The following is an 18,225-nucleotide window of genomic DNA, read 5'->3' as shown; positions in this document are numbered from 1 at the left end:
TTCAGACATGGACAAAAAAAAATTTCAGGAACAAAAAAAAAATGGATTCTTGTCTCGCAAGCTACAACTTAGAGAGACTTTGCGCGAAGGGTCGACAAACCGCAATTAACCAGATGAGAAGAGCTCAGAGAGGGCTTGCACGCGGCTCTGAAGCGCTTTCGTTAAAATATCGACAGCATTGTACAATCAAAAACGTTAATTTCCTGCTCCGGAAGCATAATAAAAGTTAAAAAATTTTTTCCAAACTCGGAGCTAAAAGTTAAACTTATGAAATATTTCGTCCGTATTTCGACCGGACTTCATCAGTCAATGATATGAATGTTAAAAAGATGAATTTTAAAAAGGTTTTTTTTTTAACGCCTCCTGGGGGTTAGAATTGTGTCATAGATAGCTGCTAATTCGTAACCATTGTCTCTGTTTAACGCCGGTTTCGTAAGTTTAATTTGAATAGCTTCTTTTATCCTGCGTTTGAAGGTGTTAACTTCGATTGATAGTACTTTTGTCTTATTTGGGTCCACCGAGTGGCCCTCTAGGCGACAATGCTCGTAAACAGCTGATGAACTTCTTGATTGGTGTTCTTTCACTCTGATTTCCAGAGCGCGGGCCGTTTCGCCAACGTACTCCTTGTTACACTTCTCACAATGGATCTGGTACACAGTACCGCATTTCTTGAGATTGACAGTTGTGTCCTTGACACGTACCAATTGTGATCTTAAAGAATTGACGGGTTTATGAATAAGTGTAATATCGTGTGACTTGAACGCTCTTTGTAGGCGTTCCGAGATACCTTTGATGTATGGCGTTGATGTATAGATTTTCTTCTCGTTTTGAGGCTCTTCGGTATCTTCTGTTGTAGATTTTGGATGTGGTATTGTTAGCATCCATTCTGGATACTTATTCATTTTTAGAGCTTGCTTGACATGCTGTGTTTCTCTAGTTCTGTCCTCGTTTTCCGTAACCAAGGTCTGAGCTCTCAACATCAGGGTGTTAACCACATTGTAATTACTCCTGCAAAGTGTTGTCCGCTGAACTATCTGCCATTTTCGAATCAATCAAAGAAAACTGAGTGTGATTCAATTCTAGTCTCCCTTGTCTGACAGCTTGGTACAGTTAGCGAGCTCCAACATCGTGAAGACCTCTGATCTTTCTCGGAAAAAAATTAGCCGAAGTGGAAAGTGAGGTGGAAGTGGAATATTGGATTGGTGGGACTACCGGCGAAACCGGATTTCATACAATTTTGTGTGCTCGTTGTTATCCGCGCGGGGATCCCGGAAAGAAATTCGGGAATTTGACAACCGACCACCAAACACAGGTTCGACTATTTATTCCGAATTAGCCAATCAGCCCACGCGAAAAGTTCTATTCACTTGTGTGGTATATAGTAAAAACTACCATAAGGTGGGGAGATGGAGTAGAATTATGAAGCACGAAGAGAAAATCTAAGCAGACGAATAAAGCCTAAGTCCAGCAATTTCTCAAGGAAATTCTTATCATAACCTTCTGAAACCGTATCTCTGAGATTCTTGAGAATCCGTCTTGTGATGCTACCCTTGAAACCACGTACCCATTTACACTCCGAACCCAAAGGGGATAAACGGAACCTCCCCCATGGCTCTTTTCTGAAAATGATTATAATATATGCTATCGTCAGTAGACATGTTCAGCTAAAACATTTACGTCGACGCAGTTTCTTAAATCTGGGGTGAAGTCAAAATATCGGGACTTACAGACTGAACATAACAGGAATGCCCAGTGATCTGCGACAACGCTCATCAATATTTCCTACACTCGAGAAACCACACCGACCTAAGGTACCTCCCATGATGAGGACGCTTTCTATAAACAGAATAAAGCACCATCTTCCAAAACCAAACGATATAAGACAAAATATCATGTCGCTTTACATGCTAAAGAAGCGCGTCGCGTGACAACCTAAGGAACGGCTACCAATGAAGCTAACAGTTATAAAATCTGAAAATATCGAAGTTTATATCTCATTTGACAACTTTATCCAAGAAAATGGGAAGAGGTTGAGCGAATGAGACATAGGTGCGCTCACTGCTTCTAACGACAAGATGTGACAAAACATCCTGTCACATAACGTGCTTAAGATGTGCGTCGCGTGACATCCTAAGCAATGGCTGCCAATGATCAATATTAGCAGTTATAGAGTAAAAAAATATCGAAGTTTATCTCTCATTCAATAAACCTATTGAAAGAAATGGGCAAATGTTATCAAGCGAACAAGACATAGCCGCACTCACTACTTCAAACGACAAGAAATGGCTTACGCAGGTTGATGCAGAAATTTTCTTCCCTTTTTTATTGATTTCCTCTTCCATTCGAACAAAATACCAAGCAACTTGTTTCATTGTTTGACATTCAAATGTGAGTTTATTGTACTTAGATAATAGGTAGACAGTCTAATCGAAGAGACTAAATAAAATCATTTGGCTCCAATTTTCTAGCTCGTTCTGAGTTTCTCTCAATGCTTTGTAGGCCAGTAACTAAAATTAGAATAAAACTTCTCGTTTTGCCTTCGAACGACTAATTCAAACAATATACTTGAAATGCATCATTCTTCTTGTAAAAAAGTAACACAATTCATCGCATTCAAAATTAAAGGAGAAATCTCAGAATATTAACAAATACCAAGACTAAATCCTAGCCATTACGGCCAAAATCTGTAATTTTAAGTCCAGATAAACCAAATTCTGATCGGCAGAAACTAACTTTAAGTACCAATGACTGGGTAAAAATCGTCGAAAATTTAATCACAATTTCCATCTTACATAAACTAAGATAATCGAGCAATCGGACAACTGATTATTTTCCAATTTCCACGGAAATTCTCCACACACGCACATGGCTGTAACAACTTTACATTACTGATGAGAAAAAAAAAAACAATTGAGAAAAAGTCTGAAAAAAACCCTGGGAAACATTTTCAAGACGTTTCAACTTCGACGTCAATGCAACGCCAAAATTCGTTTAGTAGATAAAACTTATATTAAAAATAATTTTTTACATAGCTAGTCATGATAATTTCAAGACATATGAGAAAAACAACAGTTTCAGCAGGATATCAAAGATGAAGGTCGTAAAAGCAGTTCAGACAAGCAAAAAGTCAACTTTTGAATCAAAGGAAATCCGTTCTCTTGTTAAACCTGACTTTAGCCGTCTTTTGATTCATCCTGCTTTAAAAAGAAGACTCTTGAAAAAGATTTCATCGGTAGTAACTGGTTTCTGCGTATCAGCGTATCAGCGTTTTTATGTATCCTGGGAATCCAATGCTCACTGCCTTAACTGAAAAATAAAAGAATCTAAGTTTAGGGAGGATAGTTGAGTTGCCATGAAATATTTCTTAGCACATGAAACGATACATTGCACAACAGGGTTGTTTTAAAAGAAATTTGCTATTCTACTCCTATCATGTTTCCTAACGAGAATGTTATCATCGTAAACGTGTCCACTTGATTGTACTGCATCATCCAATTCGTGACCCAAATGAAAGGAAAATAACACGCAAGTATCAGTGCTCATACAAAAGCTATAATTATGATTTAAGGTAACTTTGTATTGAATAGAAGGTATAAACAGAATATTTACTTGCTTCAGCCTCTTAATATCCTTGAAATCCAGGTTGACGTCGTCACCAATGAGTACATTTCTCCAGTAAAGGGGAAACATTAAGGATACGTCCGATCATCTCCACTTCTTTCCTTGCTCCTGGAAGTTGCACCAAACGTCTTCCCTGATAGATGATACCTTTGAAACATGGGTCGCCGACAATCAATGCACCAGTCTTCATGTGAAAGTCAGCTGGACAATCATGAATTAGTTGAAACGTAGTCAGAGAGGGAAGCACACGAATTCTGAAAGAATCACTTAGATACGATGAGTCCGAGTCCTGCAACGCTGCAAAAGATACAAGGCAACATGGCCTCTCAGGAAGGAATGTTAGCTCGTTGCCTTCGATCAGATCAGCAACAGGAGAAACGATGACGTCATGCAGCTTCTTTAGAGCGCTTGATTGGGAGTGCCTCACATCGACTCGGATCACATCATTGGCCACTTCCTCTTCTGTCGGCGAATCAAGCGGAGGATTTTCGATTGTAACAGTATCTCTTGCACCGATCTCCTGAAGAGCAGTTTTGTTCAGTAGCTGGATGAAAAATTCCGATTCATCCTCATACTTGTAATTGTTGACGTGTACCTCTCTCATCTAGATATTATCTTCACTGAAGCAAACCCAGAAGTAAACACATGCTTCATTAATAACTATGAAAGCTGTGCTCAATGGAACACAATTCAGAGAAACGCACGCTGTGCGATGAAGAATCTCCAGGCTGATATTTTGTGGCCATGAGATCTCTCAGAGCTTGAGCACGGCCTTCCTCTCCTTTCTCTTTGTTCGACTGAATAACGTGGAATTCTCGAAAATTGGGAAATTTCAGTCTGTTGGAATACAAATAGTAGTGCATTTTTTGGTTTTCCCAATCGAAAAAATATCCAAAACAAATATTCTCACAACTTGTCTGATTGATATTGTATTGATATTGTAAGGAGAAATCCTGTCTTGGTCACTCATGTGAGATAAAGGGTTAGAGGTAAAGTCAGCACAAGAGCCACAGGTCTAACCTTTGCCTTAACCTTAAGTTAATTTCAGTAGCATCAGGTGACTAGGAGAATTGCTTACTCCCCTCTAAACAAGGTTTCCCTCTCCCTTATCCGATTACAACCCTAATCTAAACTATAACAAAATTCTTGAACGTGATTGGTTATCACCAGCCCGATTTGAGCACTAATAGGACAGTGTACGCGACATGTTTGTAATTGGACAGTGTAATAGGACAGTTAAAGGGACAGTTAACATGTCATGCCTTTGTTAGTGGACAGAATGCGTCATGTGCGCGCGCTGTTGTCTCTCGTTTAATTGTTGTTTTTACAATTGGTAAAAGGACTTCGTGTCATCCAATTCTGTCTGATTAATAGAGGTAATAGGACCGAGTGGAGTCCAGTTCGGTCTATAATCATACGAATGATTAACAAAATCGGACGAGCACGAAGCGTGAGTCAGATTTGATAATCCCCAGAATGATTACAGACAGAATTTGACGACACGAAGTCCTATTACCAATTAATCAAAACTATGACAAACTTTGAGAAGGAAACTAGAGATCGGTTTTTACGTTTTCATAAAAATATCAACAGCTAACTCGGCGAAATGCGAGACAACAGCGCGCGGTCATGACACGTTCTGTCCACTAACAAAGGCATGACATGTTAACTGTCCCTTTAACTGTCCTATTACACTGTCCAATTACAAGCATGACGCGTACGCTGTCCCATTAGTGCTCAAATCGGACTGGTGATAACCAATCACGTTCGAGAATTTTGTTATAGTTTTGATTAAGAGTAGATTAACTCGTGAATAACAAATCGGACTCCCGCTTCGCGGTTGTCCGTTTTTTAAATCACTCGTGAGGGAAAAGCATCTCGAAAATCATATACACTTGTACTCACATTTAGAGGCTGAGTTCTTTCAATTTTTTTCCCCAGTCTCTCCGCCAGTTCATCAGCTTTCTCATGTTGCTCTTATCACCCTGCTGACCAATATTATTAATTATTATTTCATATAAACTTCAAATCTGCTTCACTGCATGATATTTGTCTACCCATAACACACTTGGTTCTCCTGCACAAAAACAAAATGACCTTTACTGTCAAAATCTTATGTAGATGAACCCTTTAATCCCTGAGACTGACTAACATCTAATTTCTCCTTTCAATATCAGCCCTGAATCAAACATTAAGGTCATGAGAATACAGCAAATGATCATCAACTGATGAACCTCTTGATTGTTCAACAAATTCTCCTTGCCAGCACATTAGGAAATACATAAAGAACAGTATGGAGAATATGCATACTGATGTTAGGGTGTAAAGGATTAAACAAAAACTATACTGTCTTGTAACTCAGTTTAAGTGACACAAACAAGTCTACAGGTGGAAGAACAGATACATGAACCAACAGATGAACTCAAAGGTGGAATTTAGGGTAAAACTGAGGTGTGGGTGATTGGACAGAGGGAAAGAGCAGAGTGAGTGACAGATAGAAAGACAGTTATTGGATGAATGTACACACACAAAAGAGCAGACAGACAGACAGACAGACAGACAAACTGAGTGATACTGTAAATTTGCCACCAAAAAGAGTTTCTAATGCTGATGTTTCAAGCTTAAGCCCTTCGTCAGAGTGGATGGCTAATGCTTGAAACATTAGCTTTAGAAAGTATTTTAGGAAGGCCAATCTAAATTATCAACTCAGTTGATAAAACCACATTATCTTGTTGTTAATCTCCCCACCGATGCAGCACCACAGTTTATTCAAAAACTTACCCCCTTTAGACAGACAGACAGATGGACTGCTAGACAGACAGACAGACAGACAGACAGACTGCTAGAAAGATGACAGCAAGAAACAATGGACAAACCCATAGAAAGATAAAAGTAGATGGAAGAAGGGAAATGAGGATGAACAAAATAATTATGTTATCAGTCGCACACTAGCCTGTGGCTCCTATGAAATTTCATTGTTGACATCAATGAATTGTGTTAATTAATACAAATTTGTGGCAAGTTTCCCTAGTGACTTCAGAGTAAGCTGTACCCCTGATTTGTTACAAAAATTTAGGGAAAAAGGTGCAGCTTATATGTTGGTGTTTATGGTGCTTTTTTTTTTCTTTTCCTCTTTTGAGCTTTGCATTATAATGTACCTTAGATAGTTTGCTCTCTCCAGGATCCCCTCCCACCACAACATAACTTGTTTTCTTGTTCACTGATTGGGTAACTTTTTCACCACATCTTTGAATCAAATCAGCAGCCTCCACTCTCTCAATACTTTCCAAGATTCCTTTAATAGCAACTGTCAGTCCATCCAAATAGTTTTCCGCTCTCTAAAAATTAAATTATCAAGTGCAAGCATGATTAGAGAGGCGCAGACAAATAATTAATTCTTCCCTTGAAGACCTGTTAATACTGTCCAAACTGAAAAGTTATAAATGGCGAAAAAGTGAAAAACCTTTGAGGATACACCATAAACATTTGGGATCAATGTCAGTATCTAACCTGACATCAGTCAACTGATGGCAGTTAATGTTGGATTAAGGGAGGAGTAGGTGTGCAGTTTCCTAGATACTGATATTGATCCAACATTTGTAAAACAACTGAGAGTAAAAGGATAAAATATAACTTTTTTAAACTCCCATGGGTGACTGAGACAGAATTTCTCCTTACAATGTAGATACAATATCATGCAGACAAGTCATGAGAATAAATACAAATATCAATCTTGGGATTATTAGTTGATCTATGACCAAATTCTTTCAACCAATGTCACAAGAATTGTATGGCAGACAGTAAGGAGAATTATTATAGAGATCTTGGGAGTAAAAGGCTCAATCAAAGCATACATTTTACATGTGAGGGAATAGGTAGAAAGGAAGCCTGAAAATAAACCTTTTTATAATGATGTAATAAGAAATTCTCATTATTAATCTACAGGAAAACATCTCGCAGCAAGAGGGGAGAATTAACAATCAGATCTTGGACTTTGAAACCTACCTGAAGGATTTCCTTTGAACCAAGTGCCCTAGGACCATCTCTCGCCATAAAACTATGGTAGCCTGATTTTTTCTTTTCCAATGAGGGTGAAACTTCAACCACTTTCTCTGATTTTGACACCTTTGGTGTTCCTTTGATTTGAGTTTCCTCACAGACATCTATTTTTATCCTTTTTTGGAGTAACAGTTTTCTTTGGATTTGGTTTTGAGTCTCTAACTGGAGTTTCTGGAACTGTGGCAGCTTTGGTAGCCAGTTTGCTAGCAGGAGTTGTCTTTGGTACTTCCTGAAATGTCCATGGATAAAATTTGAAGTGAACAAAAGTTGCATGTGTATCAAACATTCTAACAACTGAGAGTTGTCCAGTTTAGGCAAGAGTTGTCCCAAATAGGAATGTTGATGGTGAACGACACTGCTGCTTTAAATAGTGGAGACAAAGAGGCAGCATCTTCTCAGAATGTCAAAGTTAAAGTCACCAAGAATGTAACTGAAAGTTTTGTGACTATAGTTACTGTTTTTAGTATAAATTCTAGGTACAGTAATTGTAGTATTTTGAGAAGTGTTAGTATTGTAAGTAATGTTTTGTTGCAATTATTGTTAGTAATGTGCATCTGAGTTAAAACCATCTACTGTCATAGTAGGACAGGTTAATGTATATACAACATGCACATGTAGCACCAGTTCACAAGTTTGAGTAAGCTTTTGGATCCTATACAGAGCCAAATTTAGTCATAAAATGTTACTGTTTCATCTACAAGTACCTTATTCAAGTGCTTGATAACACTTACCATACACATGCAATCATATCAGGTCCAATCCATTCTAGTATCAGGGTAGCAGGTTTATGCATTAATAGTAATGATTAATTTTGCAACAATTAAGGATGGTAATCAAAAGGCTTACAAACCTTTTTCTTCTCAGGGGAAGGCTTTGTAACCTCAGACTTTGATTCTGAGAAGTCTTCCTTTCTTTTCTTTGATGGTTGCTCTGTTGTGTGATGGTTGACATTCCCATTTTCTCTTCCTTCTTTTTCTCTCCCATTTTTTTACTCTTCTTTTCTATTCACTCTGGAGTCTTCATTTTCTTCAGACTTGTCAGATCTTTGTGGGAAATGAAAAAGGATAAAAAATTATTGACTTGCTCTACAAGGAATTAAGGGATGATCATTAAGTGGGTTGAGCTCTGGATCAAGCTTAAAATTTGCACTCTCAACAGTGATCAATTTTCTAATTTCTCATAACAATACCAATTCACAGTCAAACAGCAATGTAATATCAGAGGAAAGAAAATCCTCAGTCAAGAGGATATTTATTGATTGAACAACATATTCTCAAAGATATTTTCATAACACTTGTGTGACAGACAGTGAAGAGAGTTGATTTAGATATCTTAAGAGCAAAAGAACTTATCCCTTTCAGGAACCCCATGGTGTTGTTTTTGCCAAACTATTCTCCAACATCTCCTAAATAATGCATGACTCAAACATTGGTCATTATACCCATTAATTTTGTGGCATGGTATGTGTGAACCATGGTCCATTCTGATATAACTACTGTACAACAGATTGGCAGAGGGTTTACAAGGAATGCATGATGAAGCCCAAAATTAACATGTGATGCATGAATTTTATAGAAAGGCAAGGTATGGTGAGGTTTAAAGTTTTCCTTGTTAAATGCATGATGCATGAAGTACTGTTTAAAATATGCAGGATGCCTGAATTTTTCTTTACAAAAAAAATTGTGGGTGAAAAAAGTGTAGTTAGTTATTCACCTGTTTTCTTTTATTAGCAAATGTTTTCCTGGATTCCCTTTCAACTGGAGTAGGACCAAAGAAATCAGGTGCAGAAGTTGTTTTTTTTCCCTTTAGGTTTGACTGATATACATGTACATTTCCTAAGGTACTGACAGGGAGAAGTTATTTAACAAACAAGAGCTTAGTTGGTGATCATTTCCTTTATTCTTGTGCCCTTAACCTTGACACCTGTGTGTAACATGTGCCTATCCAAAAGTTAAAATTTTGGAGAAACTGGAAAAGCAAACACAATGTGCAGTAAATTTTTATGAATCATCTTTCACCAAAAAGAAGCTCCAGAGAAAGAAGACCATTTAAATAACTTACTTTCAACAAAAAAAGCGGTGCATATTAATGTTTGATTCAGGGGGAATATTGTAAAGAGAATAAGATTCTGGTCACTCTTCACAGTCAAAAGGTTAAATGTATTAGCATAAGAGCAATGTCCTATGACAGATCTAACATTCTCAATGCCTGATGGAAGAAAGGAAAAACAAACAAACAGACAAAAAATAAAATTTAGCTGGATAATTTTAGAAGAAGCCAGATGCTTCTCCAGACCAATATCTTATGTTGTAAATGAACACCATGGTTTGGTGCTGAAATGTCAAATATAATGAAAGAGAATGATGAAAGATACCTCTCTTTAACTTGCTGGACCTCTTTAGAAGCTACATTGTCTGTCTGTTAGGCAAACTTTTTTTATTTCCTGGGCACAACTTCTTCCTCATCTGTAGGAACAACATTAAAGTATAACTTAAGTGCTGTAATATTCAGATCCTATTTAGGGCAGACTGGTCTAATGGTAAGTGTGCTCAAGCCTGGATAAAGAGAATGGCTTTGTTTTCTTTTGCAAGCTAATACATGTACATAAGCAAGGTTAAAGGTCACCTGATGTAAAATAAAAAAAAAATACTAAAAGTAAAAAATACCCTCATCTAACCCCAAGCTCACCTCACACTGAATATTTCCCTATCCAGCCCTCTCACTTCATAAATAAGGAGAGTCCCCTAAACTCTTTTGTAGAACTCAGTCACCTAAAAATATATATCCATATTCTCCATACTGTTCTCTATGCATTTTCTAAGCTGCTGACAAGGAGAATTTGTTTAATAATCAAGAGCTTCTATAGTTGGTGATCAATTCCTTGACACTTGAAATTAGGGTCAAAAAGTTTAACTACAACTGTATAAAAAGGAACCAAACTCAAGAAAAATTCGCATACCTCAGTTTTGGAGGAAGAGGATCTTCATCAGAATCTAACAGAGATGTTTGATTAATTGAGAAATGAGGTCAGGATATAATTGTGATGTCATATATATAATTATAGTATGTACAACTGCTGAACTTACGTTAAAACCATTAAGACAAATACAGAGGTGTAACAGTATGTGTAGAGCCTCAAAATCTCTTCATGTTCTTCACAAAACATTACCTGAGTCAATAATGTTTTTTACTTTCTTCTTCCTCTTCTGATTTTCTTTCGGTTTTTGCTTCTGGGCAATGTCATCATCTTCACTGCTTGATAAACTTTGCCCCGCAAATTAACAATTACATATTTTTATTCGCACAAACAATAACAACTGGATAAGATCAAGGGGGGGGGGGGGTGTTGTTCCTTGGAGCACAACTTTCTTACACGACATCTTTTTTCTACCAGCTCAGAAAATCAAGAGAAGACACCAGGCTTGTGAAAAAAAATTAATAGTCTGGGTTAGGTGAAGTCTCAGGGTTTCTTTATCAATCACCTTTCAAGTCAATCAACAATTTTATTTTCCCTTCAGTCTGAGTAAATGAAAGATTAACTACATGTAGTACTTGTCAAAATCATCAAATACTCATTAGTATTGCATACTGCAACTGCTCTGCAGACTTAGGAAGCTGCAGTTTAAACAAATTTGCAGGGAATGCTAATGTCCAAGATATTTCTAACTTGAGTGAAATTTAGGTGGCAGTGTATCACATCATGCTGTTTAACCCTTAAACTCTCAGATGTGATTAACATGTAACTTCTCCCAAGACTATCCATACCATGTCCAACAAAAGGGTTATGAAAAAAGTTTTTATCTTGATCTAAGAACAAATTCCTATAACAAATGTACCAGGAAATGTGTAGCAACTAGAGGAGAGAATTAGCAAACAGATCTTAGGAGTTAAAGGATGAATACAAAATTGCATCATTTTACAACCCTGTTTAGGATAAAAAAGAAAAAGGCAAAACATCAGCCTCACTCAGCTACCCTGACATACTCCGACAGACTATTGAAAATTACATCTACAAAGTTAGTTAACACACATTACCACACCATTTCTCATATTCCAGTCCAGAAAGATACGTTGGGTTAGATATATATGTAGTGGAATGAAACTCCTAGTTAAAAAACATGTTGTAAAATTACTTACCATGTGCTAAATAAAAGATTCATGACAAAGGAAATTTTACCATGTATGGCAATAAATACCAATTTTGGCGAAATATGGTGTCCCCCCCCCCCCTCCCCCGGAGAAGATAGATGGGAATGTGAATTGCTCCCGTGTATATAGATACACGTGATGATCGATTCAGTCAGACAGGGGCTGTGATATGGGCAGATCTTTACTCCGTCACCTCTGAAGTCGAATTCCCTGATAACACAAATATCTTTCTCTCTCAAATGCTACATAAACCATTACTTACCTTCGTTCGACTCTTTCCTACATCTTGTTTCGATAAAGACTTCACTGTAGAATCTTTCCCGCGCTTATTTTCTAATTTCGAAGCGCCTTGTTTTCCAGTAGGGCTGAAGAACGATCGAATATCCTGTACAAAAATATGTAATTATAACTGAAACACCGGTTAAACACTGCCGCTGAGAACTAAAACGACTAACAAACCATTTCAGTATGGCGACGTGTTCACATCACTCTGCGACATTTCGCGCCATCTTTGAAAATGTCCTGTACTTCAGTCAGCGTTCACCAACTTAGCTTCCAGACTCCTGCTATTTCTCTTCCGCTAATTTTCCGAAAAAGACAATAGGTCATAAGATAACCACAATTTAATTCAAATTCACGGAACCAAATGAAAAGAGCTGTCAGACGAGGGAGGTTGAACCGCTTGTAGTTGCCCCGCTAGATTGCTTTGAAAATGGCAAATAGATCCGCGAAGATTACTTCTCAGGGGTACGTACTCTGCTGTGTAATATAAAATTACTCTATAGAAAAAAATATGAACATCTCTGTAGTATTCTTTGCTGAATCTTCACTACGTTCGCAAAGATACCAATCCTCTTCTGTGTTTAAAGGAAGGACTGTGCCATTTAGCCATAACATGCAAATCTATAATTCAACATAAAATTCCGTGAGGCTGCAGCTGTGCAATTTACAAGGTGTCAAGCATCGATGTTCGTAGTCGATGAATAATTCGATTGCGTGACATGACACCTTCCCTGAAAAAATATCGCGTGATTAAAGTTGTTTTGCAGCATGTTTCTGATTCAAAACTAGTAAGAATAAAAAAGTTTTCGTGAAGGTTTCAGCGATAATAATGGTTGTTGTGTTATCATTTGTGTGATTTGTGGACTGAACTGACTGTTTCATCCTTAAGGGGGGCATTACAATTTTCGATATTTTTTCAAGATCGGTTTTTTTGCCAAAGAATTTCGGTTCAGTTCGGATTGCGTGTTCATTGTGGTTAACGGATTTTCTGTTCTTTGGCATTTGGTTTTCGGTTTTCGTCAAAAATACTTATCTAATGGGCTTCGGATTTGATCTCTGATGTGGTTTTCGGATTTTCCTACTTGCATTCCGGTTTCTCTTCGATCCAAGCGGTCATTATGCGCCTCCACTGATCTCGAATAGCCGCGAAACCTCTGTGTGCTTCACCTGTCAACACTGTATCGGATCGATTAAGGTTTCTAGAACTGGGATGTGAACATTTATATGTTTCGATGGTTTTGCATGCGGTTTTCGGTTTTTAACGCAATTTTGTTTTTATTGTTGCTGTTTTGTTTGTTTGTTTTTTTTTTTTGCGGTTTTGCGGTGGTGGATGATTTTTTTTTTGAGGTTTCTAATAGACCCTCTAACGGATTCTTGTTTTGCAAATTGAAAATCTTTCTTTCTAAAATTACAGATCTTCCTTTTCGTTCTATTCCGTGTCTTAAATAAGAGTAGGCCTTGCTTAGTTATTTCTTCTGAAATTGTACGAGGAATTCTTTTAATTTTTAATTTTTTTTATTTTCTGGAAATAAAGTGCAGTTGTCTTTTTCACTTCACACTTGAATTTATGACTGAAAGTGCGGGAATGTGGGTTGAAAGTTGGGGTGTCTGTGCCAGACAGCTTGTTCCTGCCTGTGTCTGCATTATCATGTATTAACTTTTTAATTTTCTACTGAAGCGCTTTCATGAAGATATCGACAGCATTGTAATTACTCCTGCAAATTTTTGTTCTCTGAACTATCTGCCATTTTCGAATCAACCAATGAAAACTGAGTGTGCTTCAATTTCAGTCTCCCTTGTCTAACAGCTTGCTACAGTTAGCGAACTCCAACATCGTGCAGACCTCTGATTAGAGGAAGTGGAAAGTGAGGTGGGAGTGAAATATTGGATTGGTGGGACTGCGAGCGAAACTGGATTTCATTCAGTTTTGTTCGCTAGTTTTTATCAGGGCCAGGATCCCAGTGGCACCCTGGTAGAAATCTTCTCATTGGCATCCCGAGAGAGATCCCAACAAGTGTCCCGTGGGAATCTCGGCGGGAACTTGCAAAAATACCGACCTATACTTCAGAGGGTGATGACATCAGGGAACTCGTCTTTTTGTCTTTTAACAAACCATTTCATTCTTTCATACGAAGACGGTAAAATCGAGCAACCGTTTTAAACCCGTAACTGATTGTTATCACCATTTAATACAGGTTAACAACAAAAGACAAGAAAACAACTTTTTAAACCATAATTTATCATTTTAATGTTAAGTTTATTTTAAAAAATCGCTCAAAAATGTATCGAATAACTTCAACAAAATGATGATGCAGCGTAAAAACAGAGCAATAGATTAGAATTCTAGCAGTTAGACCTCTTGGTAATTACCCAGCAAATGATTTGCGTAATTTTCTTGCATAATATTTGTCAGATACAATGGTCCTAAGAAGAAAGATAATCTGCAATGCGTTGAGGACATTTGAACTCTAAATACTAACATTTATTTTAGGAGACAAACATGGAATAAATTTTACTTCAGAGACAATTCGTCGTTTTATTCGAGTGGTTCCGCCCTAAGCGACCGTTCCGTACAACCCGAACAGGCCGATGGGACTAAGTCAAGGATGACCACAACCGCTTAATAGAGACCATCACTGAAAAGTGGTGAAAGTGACAGTGCTTAACAGGAAAAAAAAAATTCGCGAATTTAACAGCCAACCTCTTAATACAGGTTCGACTATTCATTCCGAATTAGCCAATCAGCCGACGTGAAGAGCTCTATTCACCAATATGGTATATGCTAAAAAACCATTATGAGTGTAAATGTTTCTTTTCAAGCTAGAGTTGGAAAGTCGATTCCCGAGTTGATACACGCGCAGTCGATAATCACCAAACCAACAGCCCACGCAAAAAGCACTATTCACCTGTGTGGTATATACTCAAAACCACTGTGAGATGGGTAGATGGAGAAGGGCTATTGTGGATTTTTATTGCTGGCTTCGGAAATGGGAATTATATTATCTGGCAAACATGGAGAGGCAAATGGTAACATTTGCAATTTAAGATGAGTTTTTTTGTGAGTCTATTTCTCTGTAAACGATAATAGGTTCTAAATATTGATTAATTCTCTTTGGTACATCTGAATTTGATGGGTTTTTTTAAGATAATATATCATGGTATTGGAAAGTAATACATACAAAAAGAGCAAGCAGTTTACGTTGGGCTAAAAGCCAAGTATATAGGAAGGAAAAAGAAGAGAAAAATAATAAATAAATATTGCGGTTTGCTTAGGCGTTTTAAGCGGAAGTTTTTTGGTTTTTATTTTTCGTTTGTTTGTTTGTTTGGTTTTTGTTGTTGTCGTTGTTTTTTTCCTTTAACTATTATGAAAGTAAGAAAAGTAAAAATTGGCGCACGATACCAAATAATGTTGTGAATTATTGAGGTCCGTGATTAGGGGAAAGACTTGGGAAGGATGGTGTGGGTTTGGAACTGAGGAGCAAAGAACTAGCGGCAAGAAAGAATACGTAGTTGACAGACAGCTGTGAGCATTAACCACACGAGTGTTTTGGCGAAGGCCGATTTCTTTCACACTTGCGAATGTATTCATATACAATTAGCGAACTCCAACGTCGTGGAGACCTCTGATCTTTCTCGAAAAAAACTTAGCGGAAGTGGAAAGTGAGGAGGAAGTGAAATATTGGATTGGTGGGACCACTGACGAAACCGGATTTCATTCAATTTTGTTTGCTCGTTTTTATCCGCGCGGGGATCCCGGTCGAATTCCCGCTGGCTCCCTGGTACAAATCTCCTCACCGGCATGCCGAGAGAGATCCTGACAGGTGTCCCGTGGGAATCTCGGCGTGAACTTGCGAAAATACCAGCGTACACTCCAGAGGGTAATGACATTAAGGAACTCGTCTTTTTTGTCTCATAACTAACCATTTAATTCTTTCACAAATTCACGAGGACGGTACAATCGAGCAACCGTTTTTAACCCGTAACTGAGTGTTATCACCGAGTGTTATCATCGTTTAATACAGGTCACCAAGAAAAGACAAGAAAACAACATTTTGTACCATAATTTATCATTTCTCTTTCAAGTGAAGCTTCTTTTAAAAAATGGCTCAAAAATGTATCGAATAACATCAACAAAACGATGATGCAGCGTAAAAACAGAACGATCAATAAGAATTCTAACGGCCAGACCTCTTGGTAATTACTAAGGAAATAATTTGCGTAATTTTCTTATGTAATATTTGTTAGATACAAACAGTCCTGAGAAGAAAGATAATCTACAATGCGTTGAGGATATTTGAACTCTAAATACTAACATTGATTTTGGGAGACAAACATGGAATAAATTTTACTTCAGAGAGAATTCGTCGTTTTATTCGAGTGATTCCGCCCTAAGTGACCGTTCCATACAACCCGAATAGGCCGATGGGACTCAGTCAAGGATGACCACAACCGCTTAATAGAGACCACCGCTAAAAAGTGGTGAAAGTCACAGTGCATAAGAGGAAAAAATTCGGGAATTTTACAACCGACCGCTTACTACAGGTTCGACTATTAATTCTGAATTAGCCAATCAGCCCACGCGAAGAGCTCTATTCACCTGTGTGGTATATACTAAAAACCGCTGTAGGGTGGGTAGATGGAGTTGAGTTATGTAGCACGAGGAGAAAATTTAAGAAGACGAAAGAAGCCTAAGTCTATCAATTTCTCAGAGAAATTCTTATCTTTACCTTCTGAAATCGTAGGTCTAAGATTCTCGAGAATCCGTCCGGAGATGCTACCCATGAAACCACGTAGCTGTTTACACTCCCAACCTGGGGGGATAAACGGACCCTCGACTCATCCTTCCCCCTTCCCATGTATCTTTTTTTTTTAAATGATTGTAATATATGCTATCGTCAGTAGAGATGTTCTGCCGAAACATTTACGTTGTCGCAGTTTTTTTAGATCTGCGGTGAAGTCAAAATATCAGGGCTTACTGACTTTTCAGATCCGGTACAAGGTGCTAAAGAGGGGAGGAAATTTATCCCTTCTCGCCTTGACGTCGGTGAATATCTCGAAAGATATATTTAATTTTTTTGTGTGAGCTTCATTAAGCATCTCAGATTGAACAGAAAAGGAATGCGTGGCGTCAACGCTCTCCCCATGCCCGTCTCTCCCAGTTTAATCCTCACCTCCAGGATTTTTCCACGGCTTGTTTTTCCCTAAAAGGTCTAATTCCAAATTTGAGTTGAAAATGCCACCCTCTTAAACCGTTTTCATTTCACATCTTGCATGTTACTCAGTCGAGGGTCCCCATAGGGTTAACCGTTAGCCGTAAATCGGTCAAAAAACTAGCTGTTAGGCGTAAAATTGATAGATTTTAACCCTTAGTTATAGCAAAAATTAACCTTAGAAATCTTTCTTTCCTACAAAGTGTTATTTTGTGCTATTCTGAGTTAACCACAGCAGAAAAATGGCCAAAATTTTAACCGTTAGCCGAAGTTCTCCTCGGTCGGCCCTCTTCAGTTTTAAGTAAGTTAAGCTGTTTTAGTTAAGTTTGAAATCGTGGAAAAAAAATTTATCAATATTTTCTACACTCGAGGAACCACACCGACCTAGGGTACCCATGATGAGGACTCTTTCTATAAATGGAATAAAGCATCATCTCCCAAAGTGAAAGGTAATTTCTTTTTTCTTGCCTCTTCAAAGATATCAAAACATCATGTCGCTTTACATGCTACAGAAGCGCGTCGCGTGACATCCTAAGGAACGGCTGCCAATGAATCTAGTAGATATAAAATCTTAAAAAAAAAACCGAGTTCCTTATCTTATTTAATAACTCTATCCAAAGAAATGGGCAATAGTTGAGCGAACTAGACACAGGTGTGCTCACTACTTCAAACGACAAGATGTAACAAAACATCATATCTGTCGCATAACGTGCTAAAGAAGTGCGTCGAGATGGATATTAGCAGTTTGAGTCAGAAAACATCGAAGTTTATCTCTCATTCAGTAAACTTATTCAAAGAAATGGGCAAAAGTTATTAAGCGAATACTACTTCAAACGACAAGAAATGGCTTATGCAGGTTGATGCAGAAATTTTCTTCCCTTTGTCATTGATTTCCACTTCCATT

General features: G+C 37.8%; 2 protein-coding genes across 10 annotated transcripts; both read right to left on the bottom strand.

Moving 5' to 3' along the window:
* Nucleotides 1–353: 353 nt before the first annotated feature.
* Nucleotides 354–980, bottom strand: LOC136280824 (uncharacterized). The gene has a single exon (XM_066166543.1). The coding sequence runs from the start codon at nucleotides 978–980 to the stop codon at nucleotides 354–356; it is 627 nt and encodes a 208-aa protein (XP_066022640.1).
* A 1,343-nt stretch (nucleotides 981–2,323) lies between these two features.
* On the bottom strand, nucleotides 2,324–12,718 carry LOC131776854 (replication factor C subunit 1-like). Of its 9 annotated transcripts, none has more exons than XM_066166259.1 (11): nucleotides 10,850–12,718; nucleotides 10,640–10,673; nucleotides 10,055–10,145; nucleotides 9,394–9,523; nucleotides 8,531–8,723; nucleotides 7,627–7,909; nucleotides 6,780–6,959; nucleotides 5,650–5,698; nucleotides 5,527–5,619; nucleotides 3,610–4,458; nucleotides 2,324–3,306 (listed from the first exon to the last, which is right to left on the bottom strand). In XM_066166259.1, the coding sequence occupies exons 5-8, from the start codon at nucleotides 8,662–8,664 to the stop codon at nucleotides 5,675–5,677; spliced, it is 621 nt and encodes a 206-aa protein (XP_066022356.1). In that variant the 5' UTR covers nucleotides 8,665–8,723; nucleotides 9,394–9,523; nucleotides 10,055–10,145; nucleotides 10,640–10,673; nucleotides 10,850–12,718; the 3' UTR covers nucleotides 2,324–3,306; nucleotides 3,610–4,458; nucleotides 5,527–5,619; nucleotides 5,650–5,674. The 9 variants fall into 9 exon arrangements, with proteins under 9 accessions (XP_066022356.1, XP_066022349.1, XP_066022348.1 ...); XM_066166252.1 differs by lacking the exon at nucleotides 5,650–5,698 and having other exon boundaries at nucleotides 5,527–5,609; nucleotides 10,850–11,604; nucleotides 12,092–12,718; XM_066166251.1 differs by lacking the exon at nucleotides 5,650–5,698 and having other exon boundaries at nucleotides 5,527–5,609; nucleotides 10,850–12,214; nucleotides 12,289–12,718.
* Between the last annotated feature and the right edge of the window lie 5,507 nt (nucleotides 12,719–18,225).

The sequence above is a fragment of the Pocillopora verrucosa genome, chromosome 5 (assembly GCF_036669915.1).
Source record: "Pocillopora verrucosa isolate sample1 chromosome 5, ASM3666991v2, whole genome shotgun sequence".
Lineage (NCBI taxonomy): Eukaryota > Metazoa > Cnidaria > Anthozoa > Scleractinia > Pocilloporidae > Pocillopora > Pocillopora verrucosa.
This window is presented reverse-complemented; position numbering and strand designations above follow the sequence as displayed.